This window comes from Cnephaeus nilssonii (genome assembly GCF_951640355.1).
Source record: "Cnephaeus nilssonii genome assembly, chromosome: 14".
Lineage (NCBI taxonomy): Eukaryota > Metazoa > Chordata > Mammalia > Chiroptera > Vespertilionidae > Cnephaeus > Cnephaeus nilssonii.
The window spans coordinates 71,388,008-71,412,265 of NC_137085.1; the positions used below are offsets into that span (position 1 = coordinate 71,388,008).

Sequence of the window (24,258 nt, forward strand, 5' to 3'; positions counted from 1 at the left end):
TTTTTCTTGCTCTTCCGAGAAAATTGGTACCCTAATAAACCACCAGTAGTTGCAGAGTAAGACTGATTTTTTGAGGGAAAATTCTTACATATCAGGTGCTTACTTATTTCCAGCACTTACAGTTTAAATCACTTTCCTCTTAAAATTATTCATGAGCATATATTTTAAAGGGCGCATTTAACAAACTGCTGTTGAGGTCATGGACCTGATGGGAGGCCTGAAGGCAGCATGAGGAAGAACAGCCCCCAGCGGGGGGGGGGGGGGGGGGTGGGGGGGGGTTGGGGGGAAAGAGCAGCGGTAGAAGCAGCTTTCTCTGTCACCCTGAAAGGGCTTCCCTTCCTGAGGCTAGAAAGGATGGCATTTTGTTGGGAATGAAATCCCCCTTAGAGCACTGAGCTCTAAGCCGAAGGGAAGACGGCTGTGCTTTTCTACGTATGATCATTCAGTGTGTGTAGGAGGATTTGAGTCTTGTAACAACAACAAGCTGTACCCTTTCCAAAAGCTGAAGGTGCCGTGGCCCCCTGAGCACGGGCAGCCAGCAGCGAGGGCAGCAGTGATGTCGGGACACCGTCCTAACCAGACAGTCGTCACTGGGCAAGCAGCAGCATGACTTCTTGGTGCTTTAGAAGCATGAACAAGAAGATGATTTACAGAAACCTGAACTCTAGTTTAGAAGAACAGAATTGGTATAGCGAGACCAACACGCAAATGGTTAGAGGCTAAGAACTGTCCCTGGAGAAGGGGCGTTTTCCTTCTTGTTCTTTCTCACACTGTCACTTTGACAGGGGGGATGCTCAGTCTGGTACCTTGGTTTGTTACTATGGGAAAATTCCTCAGGGAGTGGCTTTACTGTGATTCTGTCACTCTTTCTCAGAATTTTGCTCCAACCTCACCCACCATGGCTATAGAATATGTACAGACTGTATTCATGTGGGGTCCAAAAATGGAAACAACTAGAAAATTAATAAAGTAATATTACTTGCATGTTTTATTTTCAGACCTAGATATGTTCTAATTTAAATAATGCCTTCTACACAGCACTCAAAGCTGGGTTTCCAAATTAGAATCTAAAATATAAGAAACCCTTTACAGTTGTGAAGTATCCTAGTCAAAGAGAACCCTAACCCTGCAGACAGGTCTTACCTATTGCTGGGAAACAATCACCCCCAAACTTACTGGCTTAAAACAAAAAGAAACATTTAGTGTCTCTGGCAGTGTTTGTGGGACTAGGACTTGGGAGCAGCTTGACCGTGTAAATCTGGCTCCAGATCTCTTATGAGTTGTAGTCAAAGTGTTGGTGACGGCTGCAGGGATCCAAGGGCGTCATGGACAGGGGACCTCTGTGTCCATTGGCCCACTCACAGGACTGCAGGTTGCTGCAGGTTGCTGGTGTGAGGGCTCAGTTCCTCTTCACGAGTGCTTCTCCACAAGGCTGCCCGAAAGCCTCCCTGACATGGTGCTGGCTTCACAAAGAACAAACGTTTTGAGACCCAGGAGCCAGGTGGAAGCTACATGCTTGCTAGGACCCTGCCTCAGAAGCCACATAGCATCACTTCCATTCATTCAAGGGGAGAGGAATTAAGCTCTACCTGGTGAAGGGAGGAGTATCAAAGGATTTGCAGACATGCTTTGAAACCAGCAGTAGTTTACAGGTAAATGCAAATTATTTTAAATGTTTACAACTTATTTGAAATCCTACCTAATAATAGACAATATGCAAATTGACTGTACCTTCGCTATGCCTGCGATTGGCCAGGAGGCGCGGGGGGGCGGGACTCGGGGGGGCCGGGGGGGCCGATTGGGCCGGCGGAACACTGAGCTTGCGTCACCAGCGGCGGCGCGAGCTCAGCGTCTGCGCCATGGCTGTGCTGCGGCACAGAAGGGGCCTCTGGGGCAGCGAGCTCATGTCCCACCACGGACCATCAAAAGCGGGGGAGCTGGGTGCCTGTCCGCTCAGGCACCAGACCTTTCAGAAGCCACCAGAGGGGCGGAGGCTTCTGAAAGGCCTGGTGCACCAGCGGACAGGCACCCAGCTCCCCTGTGATCGAAAGCGAAAGCGTATAGGGGACCCTACACGTGCATGATTCAATCATGCACTGGGCCTCTAGTACTATTTATATAAAGTAAAATTCACAAACCTTCAGTGTGCAGCTCAGTGACTTTTTACATGAATATATTCCTGTGTGACCACCACCTAGATTAGATAAAAATATGTAACATATCCAGCTGCTCAGGAAGTTTCATGTGAATAGGTCGGAGAATGTGTGTGAACCACACACTGTCGCGGAAACTCACTGACATCCAGGGCCTAAGCAACCCTTCTAGAGACCCCAGAACTGAGTTTACCACCAAGGGAGAGAAGGTCCATCTTCCTCCTGTTAGAAATCGGTGAGCTCTTAACGGGTGACCCTGGTGCCAGGAGCACAGCTACACATAGTGGCATCACCCTGTGGAGCTCCAGCCAGAGGGCGGCCAGAGCCAGGGGCTGCCCGAAATGCCCACGCAGGGGTGGACACTGGGAAGACTCTTTCTTGAGGCCTCCCAAGATCACCTTGGGAAGGGAGTTCCAGCGCAAACACCTGGCTCAAGCCACTGAAATCTCAGTGTGGACTGGCATGTAACTCTATTTTTGGCCGCTGAGGGTGCAGGGTATTTGGGAAATGCCAGAATTGGAAAGAATTTGCACTGAACCTTTTGAATGGCACCTGGTCCATACTGGACATGCACTGGATGGGAGCTTTCCCACTTTCTCAGGGGTTCTGAAGTCTGGGCTGGGTGCATGTGAGGCCTGCTGGGGTCCTGATGGCTGCACCAAGTGCCTGTGTCAGGCTGATTGGTGGAAAGGATGGTCTACGGCAGTGGTCGGCAAACTCAGTCAACAGAGCCAAATATCAACAATACAAAGATTGAAATTTCTTTAGAGAGCCAAATTTTTTAAACTTAAACTTCTTCTAACACCACTTCCTCAAAATAGACTCGCCCAGGCCGTGGTATTTTGTGGAAGAGCCACACTTAAGGGGCCAAAGAGCCGCATGTGGCTCGCGAGCCACAGTTTGCCGACCACAGACCTAGGGCATTGCCTCAAGGCTTATTGCCGGCCACTAAGTCCTGGGTTAACCAAGTAAAAAAGGTGACACCAGGGTCCAACTGTGGGAAGTGTGTAGACACGTCAGGGCAGGTTAGAGGGAACAGTGTCACATGGGGTTGGGGGCCATGGAGGTGGGAAGTCAGTTGGGTCCCTTCATTTTGGAAGAGTAGGGCCATGGGGACAGGTGAGGAGGTCTGAGGACTGCCGGCCTGAACCTGAGCTCTCAGTCTGGCTTTTGGCCTCCTCTGTCTGCTCCTGACTCACTCTCCCAAGCCTCTCCCCACATCTGAGAGCCCACGATACCACAGGCCAGAGCCCCCTTCCTCCTGGTTGGGATCATGGATCCTAGTCTAGCTCAATTGTCCTGGGAACGTCCCTCCACCTCCACTGTGAGTCGGTCCTTCTCCTCCAAACCCCAGGACTGATGTTTCTCTACTTTGGGGAAGACCCTTGCTTCCCTGCACTGCACACACCTGGCAAAATGTCTTACTTCCTGTTACGGGCTGAACTGTGTTCCCTAAAATCCTTCTGTTGGAGTGCTGGCCCTAGAACCTCAGAATGGAGATAAGGTCTTCACTGGGGTGATTACATTAAAATGAGGTCACTAGGGTGGGCTATAATCCAATCTGACGGGACATTAGGACACAGACACACACAGAGGAAGGATTATATAAGGACACAGAGAGAAGATGGCCATCCACAAGTCAAGGAGAGAAGCCTCAGGAGAATCCAATTCTGCTCACACCTTGATCTTGAACTTCCAGCCTCCAGAACTGAGAGATGATAAATTCCTGTTGTTTAAGCTGTCCACATGTCCTTTATCTATTACTAGAAGCCCGGTGCATGAATTTGTGCACAGGTGGGGTCCCTCAGGGTGGCCTGCAGAGATCGGGCCCCAGCTCGCGCCCCCAGCCTTACAGCCCTGCAGCCACACCTGGCACCCCGCCTTGGCCTGGCACCGCCCCCTCACCTGCTCCACCATCCTGCCTATGTGGTGATCGATGGAGGCCAGACCCCCTCACCAGGCTCCCTCAGTGCCTGGGAGCCTGGCGGCAGCCCCGCCCCCCTCCCCCAGCCTCTGCCTCTGGTCACCATCTGTGGGGCAATCAGAGGGGTGATCGGGTCCCCCACTCGCACCTGCCTTGGCCTGGCCCCATCTGCTCACCTGCTCCACCATCCCGGCGCAGTCCCTCTCCCATAGGGGTCCATCAGGACTGGCAGCACCTCCACTGCCATCTGCTGCCAGCGCTATGTCACGGATGCCCCTATGTTCCACACCTCCCCCTGGTGGTCAGCGCACATCATAGTTAGCGGTCTAACTCCTGGTCTCCTGGTCGAATGACCGCCTGAGGAGACAATTTGCATATTAAGCTTCTATTACATAGGACTTGTGGTATTTGTACCAGCAGCCCACACTGACTGATATGCTGCCTTTGAAGGCCTGCATGGTCCCCAGCAGGAGCAGAACCTGAGTGCAGACACCCTGCTTTCTCCCCAGCTCAGGACTGGCTCCCTCAGCGTTGCACCCCTGCCTTCCTCCTGGAACAGTATCCTTGCCCTGCCCCCTCCTTGCCCACTGAGTCAGATGACTGACCCCAAGGGAAGAGTAAGTACTAAGGTGCAGGAGAGAAAACTGGGTCCTGATACAGGAGGAAAATGACTCTTTTATTTGTTTTTATTTTTTCAGGCTTGATTTGGGGGGGGGGGTGGCAGTTGAGGGACAGGAAAGCCATGTAGAAGGAAGCACACACTGAGACTGGGGGTGTTGGGAGGGGAGACATGGAGCCTGGGGCCTGAGGCAGACAGCAGGGACAGAGGGGCTGGGCCAGTCACTGCAGGGCCTGCCACAGGGCCCTGAGCACAGACAGCAGTAGGAGCCAGGTCTGGGGAGGCAAGAGGGCCATGCCAGGCCCCAGGGAGCCTGCAGCCCGCAGAGGCCGGTATGGAAGTTCGGTCTGAGGAAGAGCAGCTGTGGGATCAGGAGGAGGTGTGAGCCTCTGGATCTCATGGATCCAGTCAGCAAAGTAGGTGACATTGGTGAACACGCTGGGGTAGATGGGTTGCCGGCAGTCCAAGCCCCAGCTGGCCAGCCCTACCAGAACCCAGGCATTGAGGAGGTAACAGATGAGGGGGCTCCCGGAATCTCCCTAAGGAAGAGAGGAGAGTTAGTGGGACAACAGAGACTAAGACACCAAGTGGCCAGGTGGGGCTTGTGAGTCTCCACTGTCCAGGCTACCCTAGGGTGGGCCTCTGTGAAAGTCCAGACACCAGTGTCCCACTGCAGACCCCACCAAAGTCACCCGGGTGGGCACTGGAATCAGCTCAAAGAGCTTCTGATTGACCTTCAAGAAGATCCTGGATCTAAGTCTATCAACAAAAGGACCCCATCCTCTGCCCCTGAACCTATGAATGTCCCAGAGGCCCAGGAGAGCACGGCTAATATGAGACAGCTGCATGCACAGGGCCCCGGAAGGCTGGCCTGTGAGCAGAACCCGGAAGCTAAAGCCTCACAGACCCTCGCTCCTGCTGCACCCTGGGCTGCAGTAGCATATCCCCATTTGGGTCCTCTTCCCCCCCTTATTTTTTAATGTTGACTAGAGGCCTGGTGCATGAAATTCATGCATGGCGGGAGGGAGGTGTCCCTCAGCCCAGCCTACACCCTCTCCAATCTGGGACCCCTCGAGTGATGTCCGACTGCCCATTTAGGCCCAATCCACCAGGATCAGGCCTAAACGGGCAGTCGGACATCCCTCTCACTATCCAGGAATACTGGCTCCCAACTGCTCGCCTGCCTGCCTTCCTGATTGCCCCTAACCGCTTCTGCCTGCCTGCCAGCCTGATCACCCCTAACCACTCCCCTGCCAGCCTGATTGATGCCTAACTACTCCCCTGCCAGCCTGATTGCCCCTAACTTTCCTCCCCTTCAGGCCTGGTCAACCCTAATTGCCCTCCTCTGCAGGCCTGGTCACCCCTAACTGCCTTCCCCTGCAGACCTGGTCCCCCCCAACTGCTCTCCCCTGCAGGCCTGGGTCCCCCCCAACTGCCCTTCCCTGCAGGCCCAGTTGCCCCCAACTTCCCTCCTCTGCCGGCCTGGTCACCCATAACTGCCCTCCCCTGCAGGCTTGATTGCCCCCAACTGCCCTCCCTTGCAGACCTGGTCCCTCCCAACTGCCCTTCCTTGCTGGCCATCTTGTATCCACATGGGGGCAGGATCTTTGACCACAGAGGGGCAGCCATCTTGTGTGTTGGGGTGACTGTCAATTTGCATATTACTCTTTTATTAGATAGGATAGAGGCTTGGTGCACGGATGGGGGCCGGCTGGTTTTCCCTGAAGGGTGTCCCGGACCTGGGTGGGGGTTCCCTTGGGGCGTGGGGCGGCCTGGGTGAGGGGCCTGTGTTGGTTTGCAGGCTGGCCACGCCCCCCGGCAACCCAAGCAGAGGCCCTGGTTTCTGGGATTTATTTATCTTCTACAATTGAAACTTTGTAGCCTTGAGCAGAGCCAAGCCTCCTGCTTGGTCGGTGGCTGCAGCCATTTTTGTTGGGATTTATTTATCTTCTATAATTGAAACTTTGTAGCCTTGAGTGGAGGCCTGGGCCTGCCAGGGTGTGCGAAAAGCTTGGCTTCCTCCATTGCTGGAGAAACCCAAGCCTCCTGCTCTCTCCATGGCTGCAGCCATCTTGGTTGGGTTAATTTGCATACTCACTCCTGATTGGCTAGTGGGCATGGCTTATGGGTATAGCGGAGTGATGGTTAATTTGCATATTACTCTTTTATTAGATAGGATACTATTATGGGTGTCACCCATGGTCATCCCCTCCACCAAGCCCCTGCCCCCTCTCCCATATATGTTCTTTTGCTAATCTTTTCAGCTTCTTTTATCCAGTACCCCAGCCCCTTCCCTCTGACATTTGTCAGTCTGTTCCATGTATCCAAGCCTCTGTTTCAATTTTGTTCGTCAGTTTATTTTGTTCATATTAGTGAGATCATATGGTATTTGTCTTTCTCTGACTGGCTTATTTCGCTTAGCATAATAATCTCCAGGTCCATCCATGCTGTGCAAAGAGTAAGAGTTCCTTCTTTTTACTGCCATGTAGTATTCCACTGTGTAAATGGACCACAGCTTTATTATCCTCTCATCTACTGATGGGCAGTTGGGTTGTTTTCAGATCTTGACTATTGTAAATAACACTGCAATTAACATAAGGGTGTATATATTCTTTCAGGATTCTTAGTACATATTCCCAGAAGTGGAATTGCTGGGTCAAAAAGCAGTTCCATTTTTTTATATTTTGAGGAAACATCACATTGTTTTCCAGAGTGAGTTCCCTTTTTACCACATCCTCCCCAGCACTTGTTTGTTGATTTATTGATAGTAGCCATTCTGGCAGGTATGAGGTGATACCTCATTGTAATTTTAATTTACTTCTCTCTGATGATTAGTGACCTTGAGCATTTTTTCATGTCTATTGGCCATCTGTGTGTCCTCTTTGGAGAAGTGTTTATTCAGGTCCTTTGCTCATTTTTTTTTCTATTGGATTGTTTGTCTTCCTGTTGTCAAGGTCTTTATATATTTTTGAAATTAACCCTTTATCAAATGTATCATTGGTAAATATGCTCTCCTGTACAGTGAGTTCCCTTTTCATTTTGTTTATGGTTTCTTTTGCTGTGCAGAAGCTTTTTAGTTTGGTGTACTCCCATTTGTTTATTTTTTCCTTTGTTTTCCTTGCTGTAGGAGATATATGGGCAAAAATATTCCTAGAAGAGATGTCTAAGATTTTACTGTTTATGTTTTTTTCTAGGATTTTTATGGTTTCCAGACTTACATTTAAGTCTTTTATCCATTTTGAGTTTATTCTCCTGTAAGGTGTAAGTTGGCGGTCTAGTTTCATTTTCTTTTTGCATGTACCTGTTCAAGTTTCCCAAAACTATTTATTGAAGAGACTCTCTTGACTCCATTGTGTGCTCTTGCCTCCTTTGTCAAATATTAATTGAGCATAATGGCTTGGGTTGATTTCTGAATTCTCTGTTCCGTTCCATTGGTCTAAATGCCTGTTCTTGTGCCAGTACCAGGCTGTTTTGATTACAATGGCCTTGTAGTATAGTTTGATATTTGGTATCCTGATCCCTTCAAATTTATTCTTCTTTCTTAAGATTGCTGAGGCTAACTGGGTTCTTTTTTGGTTCCATATAAATTTTTGGAATATTTGACTTAGATCTGGGTAGTATTCCATTGGTGGTTTAATAGGAATTGTGCTCAATCTACAAGTTGCTTTGGGTAGTATGGACATTTTAATGATGTTAATTCTACCAATCCATGAGCACGGTATATTCTTCCACTTGCTTGCATCTTCCTCTATTTCTTGTTGCGGTGTCCTGCAGTTTTTTGAGTATCAGTCTTTTACCTCCTTGACTAAGTTTATTCCAAGGTATCTTATTTTTTTTGTTACAATGGTAAATGGGATTGTTTTTTAGTTTCTCTTTGTGAGAGTTCATTATTGGTGTGTAAAAATGCCATCGATTTCTGGATGTTGATTTTGTATCCTGCTACTTTGCCAAATTAATTTATTAATTTTAGTAGTTTGTTTTTTTGGTGGAGTCTTTAGGGTTTTCTATGTACAGCATTATGTCATCTGCAAATAATGAGAGCTTTACTTGCTCCTTCCAAGTTTGGATACCCTTTATTTCTTCTTCCTGTCTGATCACTCTGGCTAAGACTTCCAGTACTATGTTGAATATGAGTATGAAAACAGATGTCCCTGTCTTGTTACTGATCTTAAAAGAAAAGCTTTTAGTTTTTGCACATTGAATATGTTGTTGGCTATAGGTTTTTCATATATAGCCTTTTTTATGGTGAGGTATGATCCTTCTATTCCCACTTTGCTAAAAGTTTTATCATAAATGGGTGCTGGATTTTGTCTAATGCTTTTTCTGCATCTATCAATATGATAATGTGATTTTTATCTTTTATCCTGTTTGTGTGATATATTACATTTATTATGCACCAATCTTACATTCCTGGCCAAATCCTACTTGTTCATGGTGAATGATCTTTTTAATATATTCCTGGATCTGATTTGTTAATATTTTGTTAAGGATTTTAGCATCTATGTTTGTCAGAAACATTGACTATAATTTTCTTTTTTGTGGTGTCTTTATCTGGTTTTGGAATTAGGATAATACTGTGCCTCAAAAAAAGAAAAAGCATGCAAGTGTTCTTTCCTCTTGGATTTTTTGGGAATAGTTTGAGAAGGATAGGTGTTAGTTCTTGAAATGTTTGGTAAAACTCTCCTGTGAAACCATCTGGTCCAGGACTTTAGTTTGCTGGGAGATGTCTGATTACTGTTTCAATTTCATTAGTGGTCATCTGTCTATTCAGGTTTTCTGATTCTTCCTGATTGAGTTTTGAAAGATTGTATGTTTCTAGGAATTTGTCCACTTCGCCTAGGTTGTCAAAAATTTTAGTATATAGTTGTTCTTAGTGTTTTCATACTATTTTTTGTATTTCTGTGATGTCAGTGGTTAAGTTCTTCTCTTTCATTTCTGAATTTATTTATTTGGGTCCTCTCTCTGTTTCTTAATGAGTCTGGCTAAAGGTTCATAGATATTGTTTATCTTTTCAAAGAACCAATTATTGGTTTCATTGATCATTTGTTTGTTTGTTTGTTTTTTAGTTCCTATGTCACTTATTTCCATTCCAATCTTTATTATTTCTTTCCTGTGCTTACACTAGGATTATCTTGTTCATTTTCTGGTTCTTTTAGGTGTAAGGTTAGATTGAGATTTTTCTTGCTTCTTGAAATAGGCCTGTAATGCTATGAACTTCCCTCTATGACTGCTTTCACTATGTCCCATAGATTTGGGGTTGTTGTGCATTCATTTTAATTTGTTCACTGTTAATTTTTAATATCTTTCTTGATCTCATTGGTAACCCATTCATTGTTTAATAACATGCTATTTAGCTTCCAGGTGTTTGGCTTTTTTGAATTCTTATTGTAGTTTATTTCTAGTTTCATGCCATTGTGATATGAGAAGACACTTGCTAGGATTTCAATCTTCTTGAATTTCTTAAAACTTATTTTTTATGTCCTAACATGTGATCTATCTTTGAGAATGTTCCATGTGCCCTTCAGAAGAATGTATATTCTGCTGCTTTGGGATGAAATGTTCTACAAATATCAATTAAATCTATCTGTTCTAGTGTGTTGTTTAAGGTCTGTTTCCTTGTTCATTTTTTGTCTGGAAGACCTATCCATTGATGTCAGTGGGATGTTGAAGTCCCCAACTATTACTGCATTGCTGTTGACATCCCTCTTAAAGGCTACTAATAGTTTATTGTTTGTTTGTTTGTTTGTTTGTTTGTTTGTTTTTTAATCCTCACTGAGGATATCTTTTCATTGATTTTTAGAGAGAGTGAAACAGATAAGGAAAGACAGAGAGAAACATCGATGTGAAAGAAACACATCAATTGGTTGCCTCCTGCATGCACCCTAACCAGGGCCTGGGCCAGGGAGGAGCCTGCAACCAAGGTACATGCCCTTGATTGGAATCAAAGCTGGGACCCTTCCATCTGCAGGCCAAAGCTCTATCCATTGGCAAGGCTACCAATAGTTTTTAAAATATATATATTTAGGTGTTCCTATATTGGGTGCATATATTTTTAACAGGGGTGTATCCTTTAGTTTGATTGCTCCCTTTAGTATTATGTAGTGATCCTCTTTGTCCCTTTTGTGGCCTTTGTTTTGAAGTCTGTTTTGTCAGATACAAGTATACTACTCTAGCATATCTTTTATTTCCATTTAAATTGAATATTATTATCTTTCGCTTCACTTTCAGTGTGAATCTTTTATTCTGATGTGGGTCTCTTGTAGACAGCATATAAATGGGTCATGTTTTCTTATCCATTCAGCTACCCTATGCCTTTTGATGGGAGCATTTAATCCATTTACATTTAAGGTCATTATTGCTAGATACTTATTCATTGCCACTTTTTCTTTGTACTTAGGTTCTTCTCTACATACATATTTCTTCTTCTTAAAGCAGTCCCTTTAACATTTTTTCCAATGCTGGTTTGGTGTTGATTAATTCCTTTAACCTTTTTTGCCTTCAATTTTAAATTATAGCCTTGCTGGATAGAATAGTCTTAGATTCAGGTCCTTATTTTTCATAACTTTAAATACTTCATGATAATTTCTGGCCTGAAAGGTTTCTGTTGAGAAATCAATTGACCACTTTTGGGAACTCCCTTGTATTTAACTAACTTTTTCTCTCTTGCTGCCTTTAAGATTCTCTCTTTGTGTTTAACCTTTGCCATTTTAATTGTGATGAGTCTTGGTGAGGGTCTCTGTGTTCATCTTGATTGGTACTCTTGGTGCTCCCTGAACTTCTGTGACTTTTTTTCTTCACTAGTTAAGAAAGTTTTCTGTTATTATTGATTCAAACAGGTTTTCTATTCCTTGCGTACTTTTTTCTCCTTCTGGTATCTCTATGATACAAATGTTGTTGCATTTTATGTTGTCCCAATTCCTCTTTTAAAACACTTTTATTTTGGTCTCTCCTCACCCTAGGACATTTTTTCCATTGATTTTTAGAGAGAGTGGCAGGGAGAGAGGGAGGGTGGAAGAGAGTTAGAGAGAAACATCAATGCAAAAGACACACATCGATAGGTCGCCTCCCACACACACCCTGACAAGGGCCAGTTATCAAACCTGCAACCCAGGTATATGCCCTTGACCGCAAATCAAATACCTGAACTCTTGGTGCGTGGGCCAACACTCTAACCATGAGTCACACTGACTAGGGCAAAAACCCTAATTATTTTTAATTCTTTTTCTCTTTGCTGCTTTGATTGGGTGATTTTTTTTCCTACCTTGTATTCCAAATTACTGATTCAATACTCTGCTTTATCCAACCTTTATTCTTTCCATTGTATTTTTTATGTCAGATATGATATTCTCCATTTCTGGCTGATTCTTTTTCATGGTTTCTATGTCCTTTCTCATGCTGTTGTAGTTTTCACTAAGTTCTTTGCACATCCTTATAATGATTACTTTGACCTCTATATCTGATAGATTTCTTGCATCCATGTCATTTAGTTTTCTCCCTTTTCTTTCATTTGGGGGTTGTTCCTTTGTCTCCCCATTTTATCTGTCTCTTTGTTTCTATGTATTAGATAGAACTGCTATTACCTCTAGTCTATGTGGGGTCACCTCATATAGTAAGTGTCCTTAGGACCCAGTGGCACAGTCTCTTTATCTCCTGAGCTGGGTGCTCTAGGGATGTTCCTTGTGAGGGTTATGTGGTTCCTCCTGCATAATTGGGTCCTGATTGTTGTTGGTCCATTTGTGTGTGGGATCTACCCTCAGAATGGCTGACTGTGAGGCTCAACCCTGACCATGTCATGCAAGCTGTTATATAGGTGCTGACAGTACAATACAAAACAAAACACCACCACAAACAAAACAACAACAAAAGAATAATAAAAGAAAAAAAACAGTAATAGAATGATTTAAGGCTAGCCTTTACCAGCATGGAGCACAGGGGTGGGTTAGCTAATGTCCCAAGGCACCCTGAGATATGTCTCTGCCTGCCTCCACCTCCTGGCCTGCTGCCACTTAGTCACTGGAAAGGCTCAGTTTCTTGGAATCAGGAGGATGAGATCCCTGGATCTCCTGTGAGGAGGAGATGCCATGTATACTTCAGGGGAGATGGTTTCTGTGTTACCCTGCCCCAGAGCCACAAGTCTGAGTCTAACCCAGATTTCTTCCTTGACCTCAGCAGGGCAGAACCCCTAGTAGCAGGAGGGTGGGGCCTCCCAAGTTCAGAGGTTGGTTCTGCCAGAAGCCAAGAGGGTGTTTCTATTGGTTCTCCCACAAAGGGAAGTGCCAGTCAGGTTCCTGGGAAAGTGGGAAGAATGACCCTCCTCAAAAGCCAGTCACTGGGGGGGAAAAATGGCGGCAGAATAGACAGACGTGTCCCAAACCTTGTCCTGGAGCAGATAGAAAGAACAGCTGAGGGTCGCACAGGGAGTGTCTGTTGGTGAGTTAAGGGACATCTGTACTCCAGGAGAAGGTGGGGGACTGCTGGACGGGGCTCCCCTGACCGGGCAGCTCCCACTGCTGCTGGGTTCCCTCCCGGAGCCACTGACTCGGACACAAAGACCGCGCCATCTTGAAGGGGAAAATGGATGTTATAGGAAGCCTGAAAATCTACAACTGTGGCACCCACCGAACAGCTGCAAACCCTAGAGCACCAGTCCCCAATTGGTGCAAACATGCAGATTCAGAGGAGCTCTACACTCCACCAAGGAAAGGTCAGATTTTGCCTGGGATAAGGAGAGAGAGAACTACATAACCAGACATCCGGAGAAGAGATACCATGGGGAGACAAAGAAACAGCCCGCATATGAAAGAAAAGCAGGCATCACCAGAAAAGGAAGTAAACAAAATGGAGGCAAGTAACCTGTCAAAGAAAGAATTCAGAGAAATGGTCATAAGGTGGCTGAAAAGAATAGAAGACAAATTCGACAATATGAATAAGAACCAACAGGAAATGAAGAAGAAGCAAGAAGACATGAAAAATGACATCACTGCTGTAAAGAACTCAATAGAAAGCATCAAGAGTAGACTAGAAGAAGCAGAGGACCGCATCAGTGAGCTAGAAGACAAGGTAGAAAAAAAATACCCAAGTAGAGCAGCTTCTAGAAAAAAAAAAATTAAAAGCCAGTCACTAACCCCCCTGAGTCTGCCCAGCCTTATATGCTCTGGCCTATGCTGCTGTCTCCTCAGCAGGTCTTAAGATGCAAGGTGGAGTGAGCAGAATTCCAGAGGGTGGGGTAGTGGGTTTTCTCCAGGCTGATGCCGCTTGCTCCTCTCAAGAAAAACGTCTGCTGTAGTATCAGAGGATGATCCAGCACAGGGATCCTGGCAGCTGCTCCTCCATGTCTCTATCCAAAGCCGCCCACTCCAGACTCTCTTCAGATGACTCAAGTCGGCACTGCCCTCTCTCCACCAGAGACCAGAGTGAGTGGCTGCAATATAAAATCTTGCATGTTAGCCCTTTAAAAAGTGTTGTTTTTTCTTTCCTTGGCAGGCAAAAACCCTGCTGCCTTTCAGAGCTGGATGCTACCTGGGCTTCTGTTCCTGTCTCTGGCGCTCTGAGCTGCAGAGCCCAGTCTGGGGTCTAGGCTTCACGCCTCTCAGGGGGAACCTCCCACTGCTGAGATGTCCCTCCCTAAACTTGGTCTGCTCCCATGGGAGTGGGCCAGCACCTCTCATGTCTCCCTCCTTCCTACAAGTCTCAAGATGGCCTCCTCTGCCCATCCGTGATTAAAAGTCTCCTCTTCGGATAATCTTCATTTGGTAATTCAGGGAGATTTTCCACCAATTTTGTTTTACTTCCAGTTTAGTTCAGGGAGGAGGTGTGAGAAAGATCCACCTACTATGCCACCATCTTCCTTTTTCATTCATTTAGGCATTTGGTTTGCTATTAGCTTCTTTAGAAAATGCCTATGTTGATGCCTGGTGGAGGCAACCTGCATTGAGGGGGGAGTGAGAAGGGATCCTCAGAAAGCTTATGGGGTTTACTGGGGTCCTAAGAGGCTATCAGGGGAGTACTACCTTGTTGGAAGTCCCCTCACTTCATTGGCCAAAAGGAAACTCTCATCCTCAAGAGGTGCGGGAGCAAGGATCACAACCAAGCTTGGTCACACTTCCATCCACCCATCCAACCTGCACAGGGTGGATCCATGGCGGTCTCTGCACTTGAGAGCACAGGGGTGATAAAATAAGGCTCCTCCCTCATTGTTCTTTGTAAATAAGCCAATTAGCCCAATATGGTCAGATGTGACAACAAGCCATGGAAGGGATAGGGACAGGGATGGGGAGGGTATCTCATCTGGTGATGACATAAGGCTTTTTTGAGCTGATACTCTAAACAGGAAACAACCTACATTTCTGATGCAGGAGCAGAGGGAATAGTAAGTGCAAATGAGGAAAGTGGACTTGCCAGATGAATGGGAGAAAGAGCAGTGAGCCTGGCTGTGTGGGGAGCAGGGTGTGCAGAGAGGTTGTGGGTCACAAGGCCTTATACCAAAGGGGTTAGGTTTTTCCCCAGGGGAGAGCTGTACTCGGGGGTGGGGAGAGGGTGACCTGACCTGTCTAGGTGTATCCTTCTGCTGTGCTGGAGAATGGACAGTGCTGAGCATGAGTTAAAGAGGGAAGACCAGTCAGATGGTGACCACAGGGGAAGAGAGGTTATTGATGGGGAGTGGCCAGGGTGCTGAGGAACAGTCAGATTTGGGATGATATTTTGAAGGAGGAGCCAAGAGGACCTGTTAAATCTAAGCCTTCCTCACCAACCAGTCAGAAGGTGCAGAGAGAGTCCGTGCAGGCTGAGCATGGGGCCCTGGGATTGCCAGCATTTCATGGTGGGTGGGAAGGTGACAAGGAGCAGAGCAAAACAGCTATTGAGTTTGGGGCCCAGGTAATGTGAGTGGGACCTCTTGATGTGCTGAGTGAGAAGACTCAGGACAACCTTGCTCTGGCAAGAACAAGGCTGGTGGGGATGTTGGCCACATGGCTTTGGTGGCATGGTGGGGACACAATTGGGTAGAGTGAGTCAGAGACTCAATGCTGTCCCAGGAGTCTTTTGGGAAAAAAGGCAGAGAAATTGGGCAATAGCAGAAGGAGATTGCTGCTGTGAATTCACACAGAAGCCATGAAAGGGAGAGACAGGGGATATAGCCAGAAAGCCCTGGGCGTCCAGTGCTCAGTAAGGGTCAGCTGGACATGAGACTCAGCAGAGATGAAGAATGAAGGGTGCAGGATGCAGAACTGGGAAGATGAGCAGGTGCTAGTCTGACTGCTCCAATGCTCTTAGTGAGATAAGAAGCAAGCTCCCCAGCTGGCAGATAGGGCTGGGGAATGGTGGCTAGAAGGAGAGAGAAGGGTTCTTGTTATGGTTGGCAAAGAATGACCCCATCCCTGGAACTTGTGATTATGTTACTATATGCAGCAAAAGACACTTTGCCCATGTGGTTGAATTAGGGATTTTGAAAGAGGAAGGTTACCCTGGGTCATCTGGGAAGGACCAATATAATCCCAAGGTCCCCATGAGAAAAGTGGGAGGCAGGAGGTCAGAGTCAGAGAAGGTGATGTGACAACTCACCTTCTCTGACTCACTCTACCCAATTGTGTCCCCACCATGCCACCAAAGCCATGTGGCCAAAGTCCCCACCAGCCTTGTTCTTGCCAGGAGCAGAGACTTGAGTGATGCTTTTGAGGAGGAGGATGAAGCCAAGAGCCAAGGAATATGGGCAGCCTCTAGAAGCCAGGAGGAGTAAGGAAACATTCTCCCCTAGAGCCTCCAGAAGGAACCAGACTCACCCACACCTTGATTTCAGACTTTGGACCAGCAGATGGGTAAGATGATAAATTTCTGTTGTTTTAATAATCCTGTTTGAGGTGATTTGTCACAGCAGCTCCAGGAAACTCACACATGGGGTCTTCTTGGACAGTGAGACTGCACCATCATTGCTACAGCTCTTCCCTTCAGTGTGCCCACCCCAAGCTGCCTGAGGCCAGAGGAAAACCTGGTCCCTGTCTAGGGAAATGGTCCCTGTCCACTCCAAGCCTCAGTGATACACACAGATGAGCTATGTGGCTGCCAAATGACAATGGATTCTGGGCCAGTCTAAGAGTGTTTGCAAAGACTCCAATAGCCTCCTGGCCCCAGAGGAGCTCTCAAAAGGCAGAGGAAACACCAGCACTCACATATGCCATGCACTAGCTTAGAGATAGAGTGAACTGTGTGTGTGTGTGTGTGTGTGTGTGTGTGTGTGTGTGTGTGTGTGTGTCCAGTAGGGCAGGGCAGTGAATTCCACCTTGGGTGAGAGGACAGGTGTAAGACAGGCCCAGAAGAACAAGTATAACTCAGATAGAGAGAGGCAGACCAGGGAGGAAAATGAAAGCCAGCACTTGTTAACCACCTACTAAATGCCAGGTACCAAACCTTAATAAGTGGAGGCTGTTAGCAACCCCATTCCGTAGGTGAGGAGACATAGCTACGGTCACAGTGCCAATAAACAACAGATTGAAGACTGGAACCAGGTATGTCCTGCCCCACAGTCTGAGCTCCAAATCACCGTGTGGTCCCGACTCTCCTTAGAGCTCTTTCTGAGTGCCCCATGTAGGGGGAGGGCCACTTCAGGGGAAAGAAGGAAGCCCAGAGTGGAGAATGGGGTCCAGAGCAGGTGAAGATGAATCTAGAAGATGAATCCAGTTGGAATCTCAAGGACAGGCTGTGGTGACCTAAAGTCTGAGGGAGGAGGGATGGACTCCCAGTATCCAGCCCATTTGTGTCTTCAGCCTGGGAAGAAACTAGATGAGGAGCGGGGTCAAGGGGCAGGCAAAGTGCACTGGCCCTGAGCTCCATGGGCATGGCCTTTGCAGGAGACGGCAGGTGTGGGACAAGACTGGAAGGGAGATCTAGGGTGACTGCCATATGGAGACTCAGGGGCTGAGCCCTTTGCTCCACCTCTGGGTGCAGCTAATTGTGAGGAGGATGGGCCAGGGCAGAGAGCCAGCAGGTCCATACCATTAGCTATGGACTGGGAACCAAGACACCTGGGTCTACCTTCTCCAGAGGGCAGGTGGCCAACCTTCCACTCTCTGACTCAGCAGCTCACTGGGCAGGACTGAAAACAGCTGTCCACAAAGCCTTCCCATGGGTTAGGTGCATCTCATCCCTCCTGTCTGCCTTTCTTGGGGCTGTCACAACACCTTACCACAAACTGGAGACTTACAAGAACAATGAAAGTTTGTTTTCTCACAGATCTGGAGGCCAGAACTCTGTAGTCAAGTGTCTCTATGTCTTTCCCTATTCTTATATGAACATCAGTCACTGAATTCAGGGCCTGCTCTAAATTCACAATGGTCTCATCTCAAGATTCTTCATTAATCACAATGGCAGAGACCCTATTTCCAAATGAGGTCATATCCTGAGGTTCCAAATGACATGAATTTATTCAACCCTCTACACCATCCTTTCAACAATTTGGTGAAGGAAGCCTCCGGATCCATGCTATGAAGGAGGACACTGAGGTCACAGGGAAGAGACATGTAGAAGAGCAAATACAATGTTAAGACACAAATGATGAACAAATGGGAATAAATTACACTTATGTAAAATTTGGAATTTAAGGTGTTAGAAGTGAAGATAGTGGTTCCCTGGGGTGCTGGTGAGAGGAAGGGGGCATGAGCGGGGCATCCAGGGAGTAGGTCACATGTGTCAGTATGTGAATATTAATTAAATTATATACTTAGTAAGTATATATTCTTTTGAATGTACATTATATTTCAATAAAAATTTTAAAATATGCCTTAAAAATAGATGCTGTTTGCCCTAGCTGGTTTAGCTCAGTGGATAGAGCATTGGCCTGTGGACTGAAGGGTCCTGGATTCGATTCCAGTCAAGGGCACATGCTTGGGTTGCAGTAAAGGGAGTGTAGGAGGCAGCCATTCAATGATTATCTCTCATCATTGACGTTTCTATCTCTATCTCTCTCTCTCCCTTTCCTTTCCTCTCTGAAATCAATAAAAATATATTTTTAAAGGATACTGTTAGAAGGCCTTCCAGCAGACAGTGTCATGGGGGATGGGCAGAGGAAGGAACCAGCCTGGGGGACACTGCTGAGGGATGGAGCCCAGGAAAAACATGCAAAGGGAGGAAACTGGAAGTACCAGGGGTCTCACAAAGGGAGTAGAGACAACACAGGCATCCCTGGGAAAACTGAGGCCTTGAGCTCAGGAAAAGGTAGAACAGAAATGGACTCACTCACTTGGCAGATGGCCTTTCCTGTCAAGAAGTCCCCGGCACACAGCATCTCCTCGTGCACAGAGTAGGTCTTGCTTTTGCCAAGTCTTTGTCCATATAACATATTACATAACTTGTTCTCAAGGAGACCCACCTTGCCCTCCTGGAGATGGAAGGGTGGGAGTAGTTGCTCTGTGAGAATAAGGAGATCAGTGAAGTGCACTGTAGCCTAGCTGGAGAGACCAGGCTACTCTGAACCCCACTCTGTCTTAGTGCTAACAACTGCCCCCTACACACGAGGTTTTCTCAGCACACCTGAGCATGCAACATGGCTTCAGTCTTCTACCTATCTCTATCACTCCTGTCCTGTTTCTCTAACATTTTTAAACTCATCCTACTCCCTCCACCTCTCTCATAGCAATAGACCATACCTCTTCTATTCCACAAATATAAAAGGCAAATCCTACCAACACATGCCATTCACTGGGGCTTAGCAACCATTCACCAACCCACCTACCCTTTCATGACAATCCCATACATTCTCCATTATTCTATCATTAACCTTTCCCTTACTTCCATCTACTAATTCCTCCATTCACCTACCCATCTTTCTTCATATCCCCATTCATCCATTCACCCTTCCATCCACTTGCTCATCACTCACCATTTCATCCAATCCTCTATCATTCTCCTATCCATCCTTATCTCCATCTATCAATATATCTGCTCACTCCATCTATTCATCACCCATCCACCCACCCATCCAGCTTCCCTTCTACCTACCCATCATCCCACTTACACCCCGCCCCCATCCATCCTCTCTTCCAGTCACTCATTTACTCATCTATCTTTCTGCTGGTTATCTTTTAGACACTAGTGATACAGGGAAACATTTTTGTTGGGGGAGACAGGGTAAGTGATGTAAATATAATTATTTTACATCTAATAAGTAGTGTGAATGAAATAAAACAGGAAGATGTGATAGTAGGGATTATCTATTTTAGTTCACATGATCAAGTACAACTCCTCAGAGAAGGGGCTAAGTTGTAAATGTAAAGTATAAATGAGTCATGCAAAGATTATTAGGGAGAACCAGTGAGGCTGAGAAGATAGCCAAGGTCAAAGCCCTCAGATGAGGAAGACTTTGGCATGTTTAAGACAGGAAGGAGGCCTTGTGGCTGTGATGGTGTGTGTGAGGGATGCAGTAGGAGATGAGGCAGAGAGTGATGGGAGCCAACATCATGCAGAGGCTGATAGCTAAGTTATAGAGTTTATATTGTTTTCTATGCACAAATAACAAGGCACTTAGGGTGCTATAGGAAGTGGTTATAGGGTTAAGCCTCGGACTGACCTGCTGGCAAAGTCGCAAACAAGTCCCAGCTTGGAGGGCACAGTCCTCTAAGCATAATTAAGCTTGATCTTCTAACTGCTCCCTAGATCTTTCCTGGGTAGCTAATGGGCTGAGGGAGGGGCAGCAAGTGCTGCCAAAACAAGTGAAACTTACAAGAACATTGTAAATTACCTTGTTTGCCCCTGACTATAAATAAAGCATCAGCTTTGCAGTCTGGATCTGTTCTGTGGCCTCAGCCAGGCACAGAAGATCCACCTAGACCCAGCTTATTCTCTTGTCTGTATCTTTCTCCATCCTTCACCGCCCTCCATCAGGCTCGCCAAACCCTTGGCTGTGCTGGTGCGGCACAGGGTGCTGAGTGGGAAAGTGACATGGCTCATGCTTTAAAGCAAGTAGTCAACTGTGTAGAGACTAAAGCAGAGAACACAGGGTCGGAGCTGGAAGACCAGTCTGGACGTCCAGGCAAGAGTAGATCTTGCCTGGAGTCTTTATTCATATAACATATTACTGAACCAGGGTGGCAGCAATGAAGTAGCTACCAGGTGCCAAGCCCTGTGATCTTACAACAAGTAAGATGTGGTGCCTTTTATCAAGAAAGAACCAGATTGTGTGTGTGTGTGAATTGCAGATGCATGTGAGTAGTGTGTGTGTGTGTGTGTGTGTGTGTGTGTGTGTGTGTGGAGAAAGAGAGAGAGGATGAATGAATATATTGGGGCCCGGGTTGTCCTATGATTAGGGGAGTTCCTAAAACATAGTAGGCCAGGGATGCTGGCATCTCCCATCCAATGAATACATGGTCTATACAAAATTCCTGTAGCACCTCTGTTGAGAAAGACCATGCCAAATTATGACCTGACAAATAATTACAAATATATATTACATTTCCCTTTACTTTACACCATGAGCATTTCTCCAAATTATTAACACTCTTTTCTTTCATAAACACTTTTGCCCATAAGTCTTTGCCTGTATTTCTCCTTTCAATCTAAAAATAACACTTTTTTTTCTGTGTTATTCAATTCACCTAATAAGCCCATGAAGTAGACAATTTGCCAAAGTGAAGTTCTGAGAGGTTATTAAGTGGTAATAATTCTAACTTGATTATGCACGATCAGAAGCCAGAAGCCATAAATGTGTGTGTGTTTTCCATTTTTCCCAAGCACCTTCTCTGGTAATGGGAAAGCTGGGTGCTGGGCAGTGGCCTGGAATGGGACAGGCCCCAGCATGACCTTCGAGTAGAACGAAGTCATCTCAGATCTATGGCTAATTCCAAATCTCAAAGATCCTTTAGAATCACACACTTTTCAGAACTAGAACTAGAATGGTCCAGGCCTTTGGAAAAGAGGCATAGAGGGCCAAGGACCAGTGGCATCTTTATGTGGGGACATTACAGTCTCAGCTATTCCTCCCTTCTTCCTGCCTCTCTCCTACCCCCTTCTTTTCCCTTCCTCCCTCTCCCCTTCCCCATTTTCATCCCACAACCACTCCCACACCCTCTCACTGTCCTCGCTGAGCATTCCCCAGCCTGTTATCCAGCAGGACGAGTGGCTAGGCAGCTGTAGTCCAGGGGTTGGGAGGCAGGCGGGACTGATGTAGAAGGTGAAGTTCACAGGCAGGTGCAGTTGCAACATGGCTATGTCATTCCCGAAGGGATGGAACTTCTCAAAGTCTGGGTGCATGATAATCCTGTTCACAGACATCTTCTGGGCGTGCTGCGTGTGCTGGTACAGCTGGGTGCTTCCCAACAGAACCTGGTAGTCCTTTGGGGCACTGGATTTACTGGAGGGGGAATGGCCCACAGTCACCATCATCTCTGAGTGTGTGGGCCAGCTCTCTCTCCCTGCATCCTTGTCTAACTGCACACATTCCTGTGGACCCCTCTGTCCTACATGATGCAGGCAGCGTGTCTCTCCCCTTTCACACTGTCAGGAGCCCTTCTTTCTTGAGGCTGATTGATAGTCTACTCACAACCTCAGGGTACATGGCTTCCCCATCACACCCTACAACTGAAGGAACAGAGATTCCTAATGCTGGAATTGTCTTTGGTGGGACCATCACACCAAGGCTTTGGCTCATTCCTAGCTCTAACCAGACCCTTCTCAAGTCTCCCATGACCTACCTCTTGGCCCAAACACTTTTCCTGCCCTTCCGTTTTTAAAACACTTTCTCGCCCAAGGGCTGCTTGTTCAATTGGTTATAAGCACTCACAAATGAGTGCAGGAATCAAAACCTCACCTTGTTCCCTGAACACGAGTGATAAAGCTTCCCACCTCCTGACTTTGTTCACATGGCTCATCCACCTGGAAAGCCCTTCCCTGAGCTCCTCACAACCAAAACCCTTCTCAGGCAAGCCCCTCCTCAGGCAAGTCTCCCGAGAGGTCAGCCCTTCTCACCCCATGTTGGGCTTTCTTTCCTGACAGAATAGAGGCATGAGGGAGTAGGGCCTTGCCACCCCCTGTGCCACAGAGGGTGTCACATGGAGTGTGGCACAGAGAAGGTGCCAATAGGACTCTGGGCTCTCAAAGCCAGTTGGTACACGAGCTCCAACTCCTTGACTTGGGCTGTGAGGCTTCTGCTTCCTCGGGCCCCTTCCTTATCTGTTCAGAAACTAGGCACTGAGCCAGGCACAGAAGGACCAGAGGAGTTAAGATTCCTGAGTGGCCATGTCACCCTCTAACGTCAGAGAGTCCCACTCAGTCTGGCACCACCAAACCTCCCAGGCATGCACTTTTGCTGAAGTGATGAGAATTGCCTAGCTGTTGGCTGTCCTTGCAACCCCAGGTCCCTACCCAGTCAGGAATACGAGGGCATTAAGGAGAAGCCATTCTCTGAGGCAGCAAAGAGCCAGTCCACAGTGTATGGCAGCTTGGATGGACACTGCCAATCTCTTGCTGGACAGGCATAGGGGCTCAGGATAAAGGATGAGGAGGATCTGGGCAGGTGAGTGGGGAAGACATTCCAGGTTGTGAAGACATTCATCACTCCTTTATGCCTCTTTCCCTGAACCTCCTCCCCTACCAGCCCATCTGCTGGAGCCCCAAGGAGGACTCACTTGAGAAAGCAGTGGGCAGTGGAAACCAGCCAGCAGGAGTCGATGAGGACAGCTCCACAGATGTGCGTGTTATGGTACAGCAGACTGGCCTGCCATGGCCACTGGCCAGCCACCACGTCCTGGCCACCATAGATCTTCCCCATCACCTTGGGCTTCCCACACACTGTGGAGATATACCCTTGGCCTATGATAGAGAAACTGGTGGTATTCCAAATGCCACTACCAGGGAGGCTCTTCTCCACCTCACACATGGGAAAAGCAAGGCTAAGGGTCAAGTAGCCTGGAAAAAATCACAGGACTGCCTGGACTCTGCCTTCACTGGCTGCTGCTAAGGACTGGGCAGCAGAGCACAGCTGAGCAAACCCTGTAGGGTTGGACAAGGGAAACATAGGTGGACACAGCAAGCATCTACTGGATGACAGATACCTCAGAGTGGGCCTTCCAAGGGCTCACATATCACAGACCCTATTTACCCAACAGGACATGCTACACACACTCTGAAGATCAAAGACCTAAAGGTCTCAGAGGGTAACAATGTGCCTTGCTCAAGATCGTGGCTTCTAAGTGTCTGTGCCCCTCCACCTCACCCCAGTATCTCAGGCAGAGGTTCACAGGCAGGAGTCTGATGCTGTGGGATGTGGAGAAATTTATCCCCCCTCTATGATGCAAGATTCTTCATTTCTGAACGAAGAGGAGGTAGCATTGTTGGAGCTCCTAAATTTATAAAGCAAATGTTGAGGGACATAAAAGGGGAGATTGACAGTAACAGAATAATTCTAGGGGACTTTAACACCTCATTGACATCAATGGATAGATAGATCATCCAAATAGAAAATCTACAAGGAAACAGCAGCCTAAAATGGCAGATTGGACCAGATGACTTTAATTGATATTTTTGGAGCATTTCATCCCAAAGTAGCAAAATGTACATTCTTTTCAAACACACATGGGATA

At 47.0% G+C, this 24,258-nt stretch overlaps 1 protein-coding gene across 1 annotated transcript; it reads right to left on the reverse strand.

Annotated features, from left to right (window-relative positions):
- Positions 1-4,917: 4,917 nt before the first annotated feature.
- Positions 4,918-23,447, reverse strand: LOC307110514 (putative serine protease 47; the record flags this gene model as incomplete). Its single annotated transcript, XM_079789622.1, has 4 exons — positions 4,918-5,235; positions 18,927-19,093; positions 21,754-22,031; positions 23,305-23,447. 4 exons carry the CDS (start codon positions 23,445-23,447, stop codon positions 4,918-4,920), a joined length of 906 nt encoding a protein of 301 aa, XP_079645748.1.
- Between the last annotated feature and the right edge of the window lie 811 nt (positions 23,448-24,258).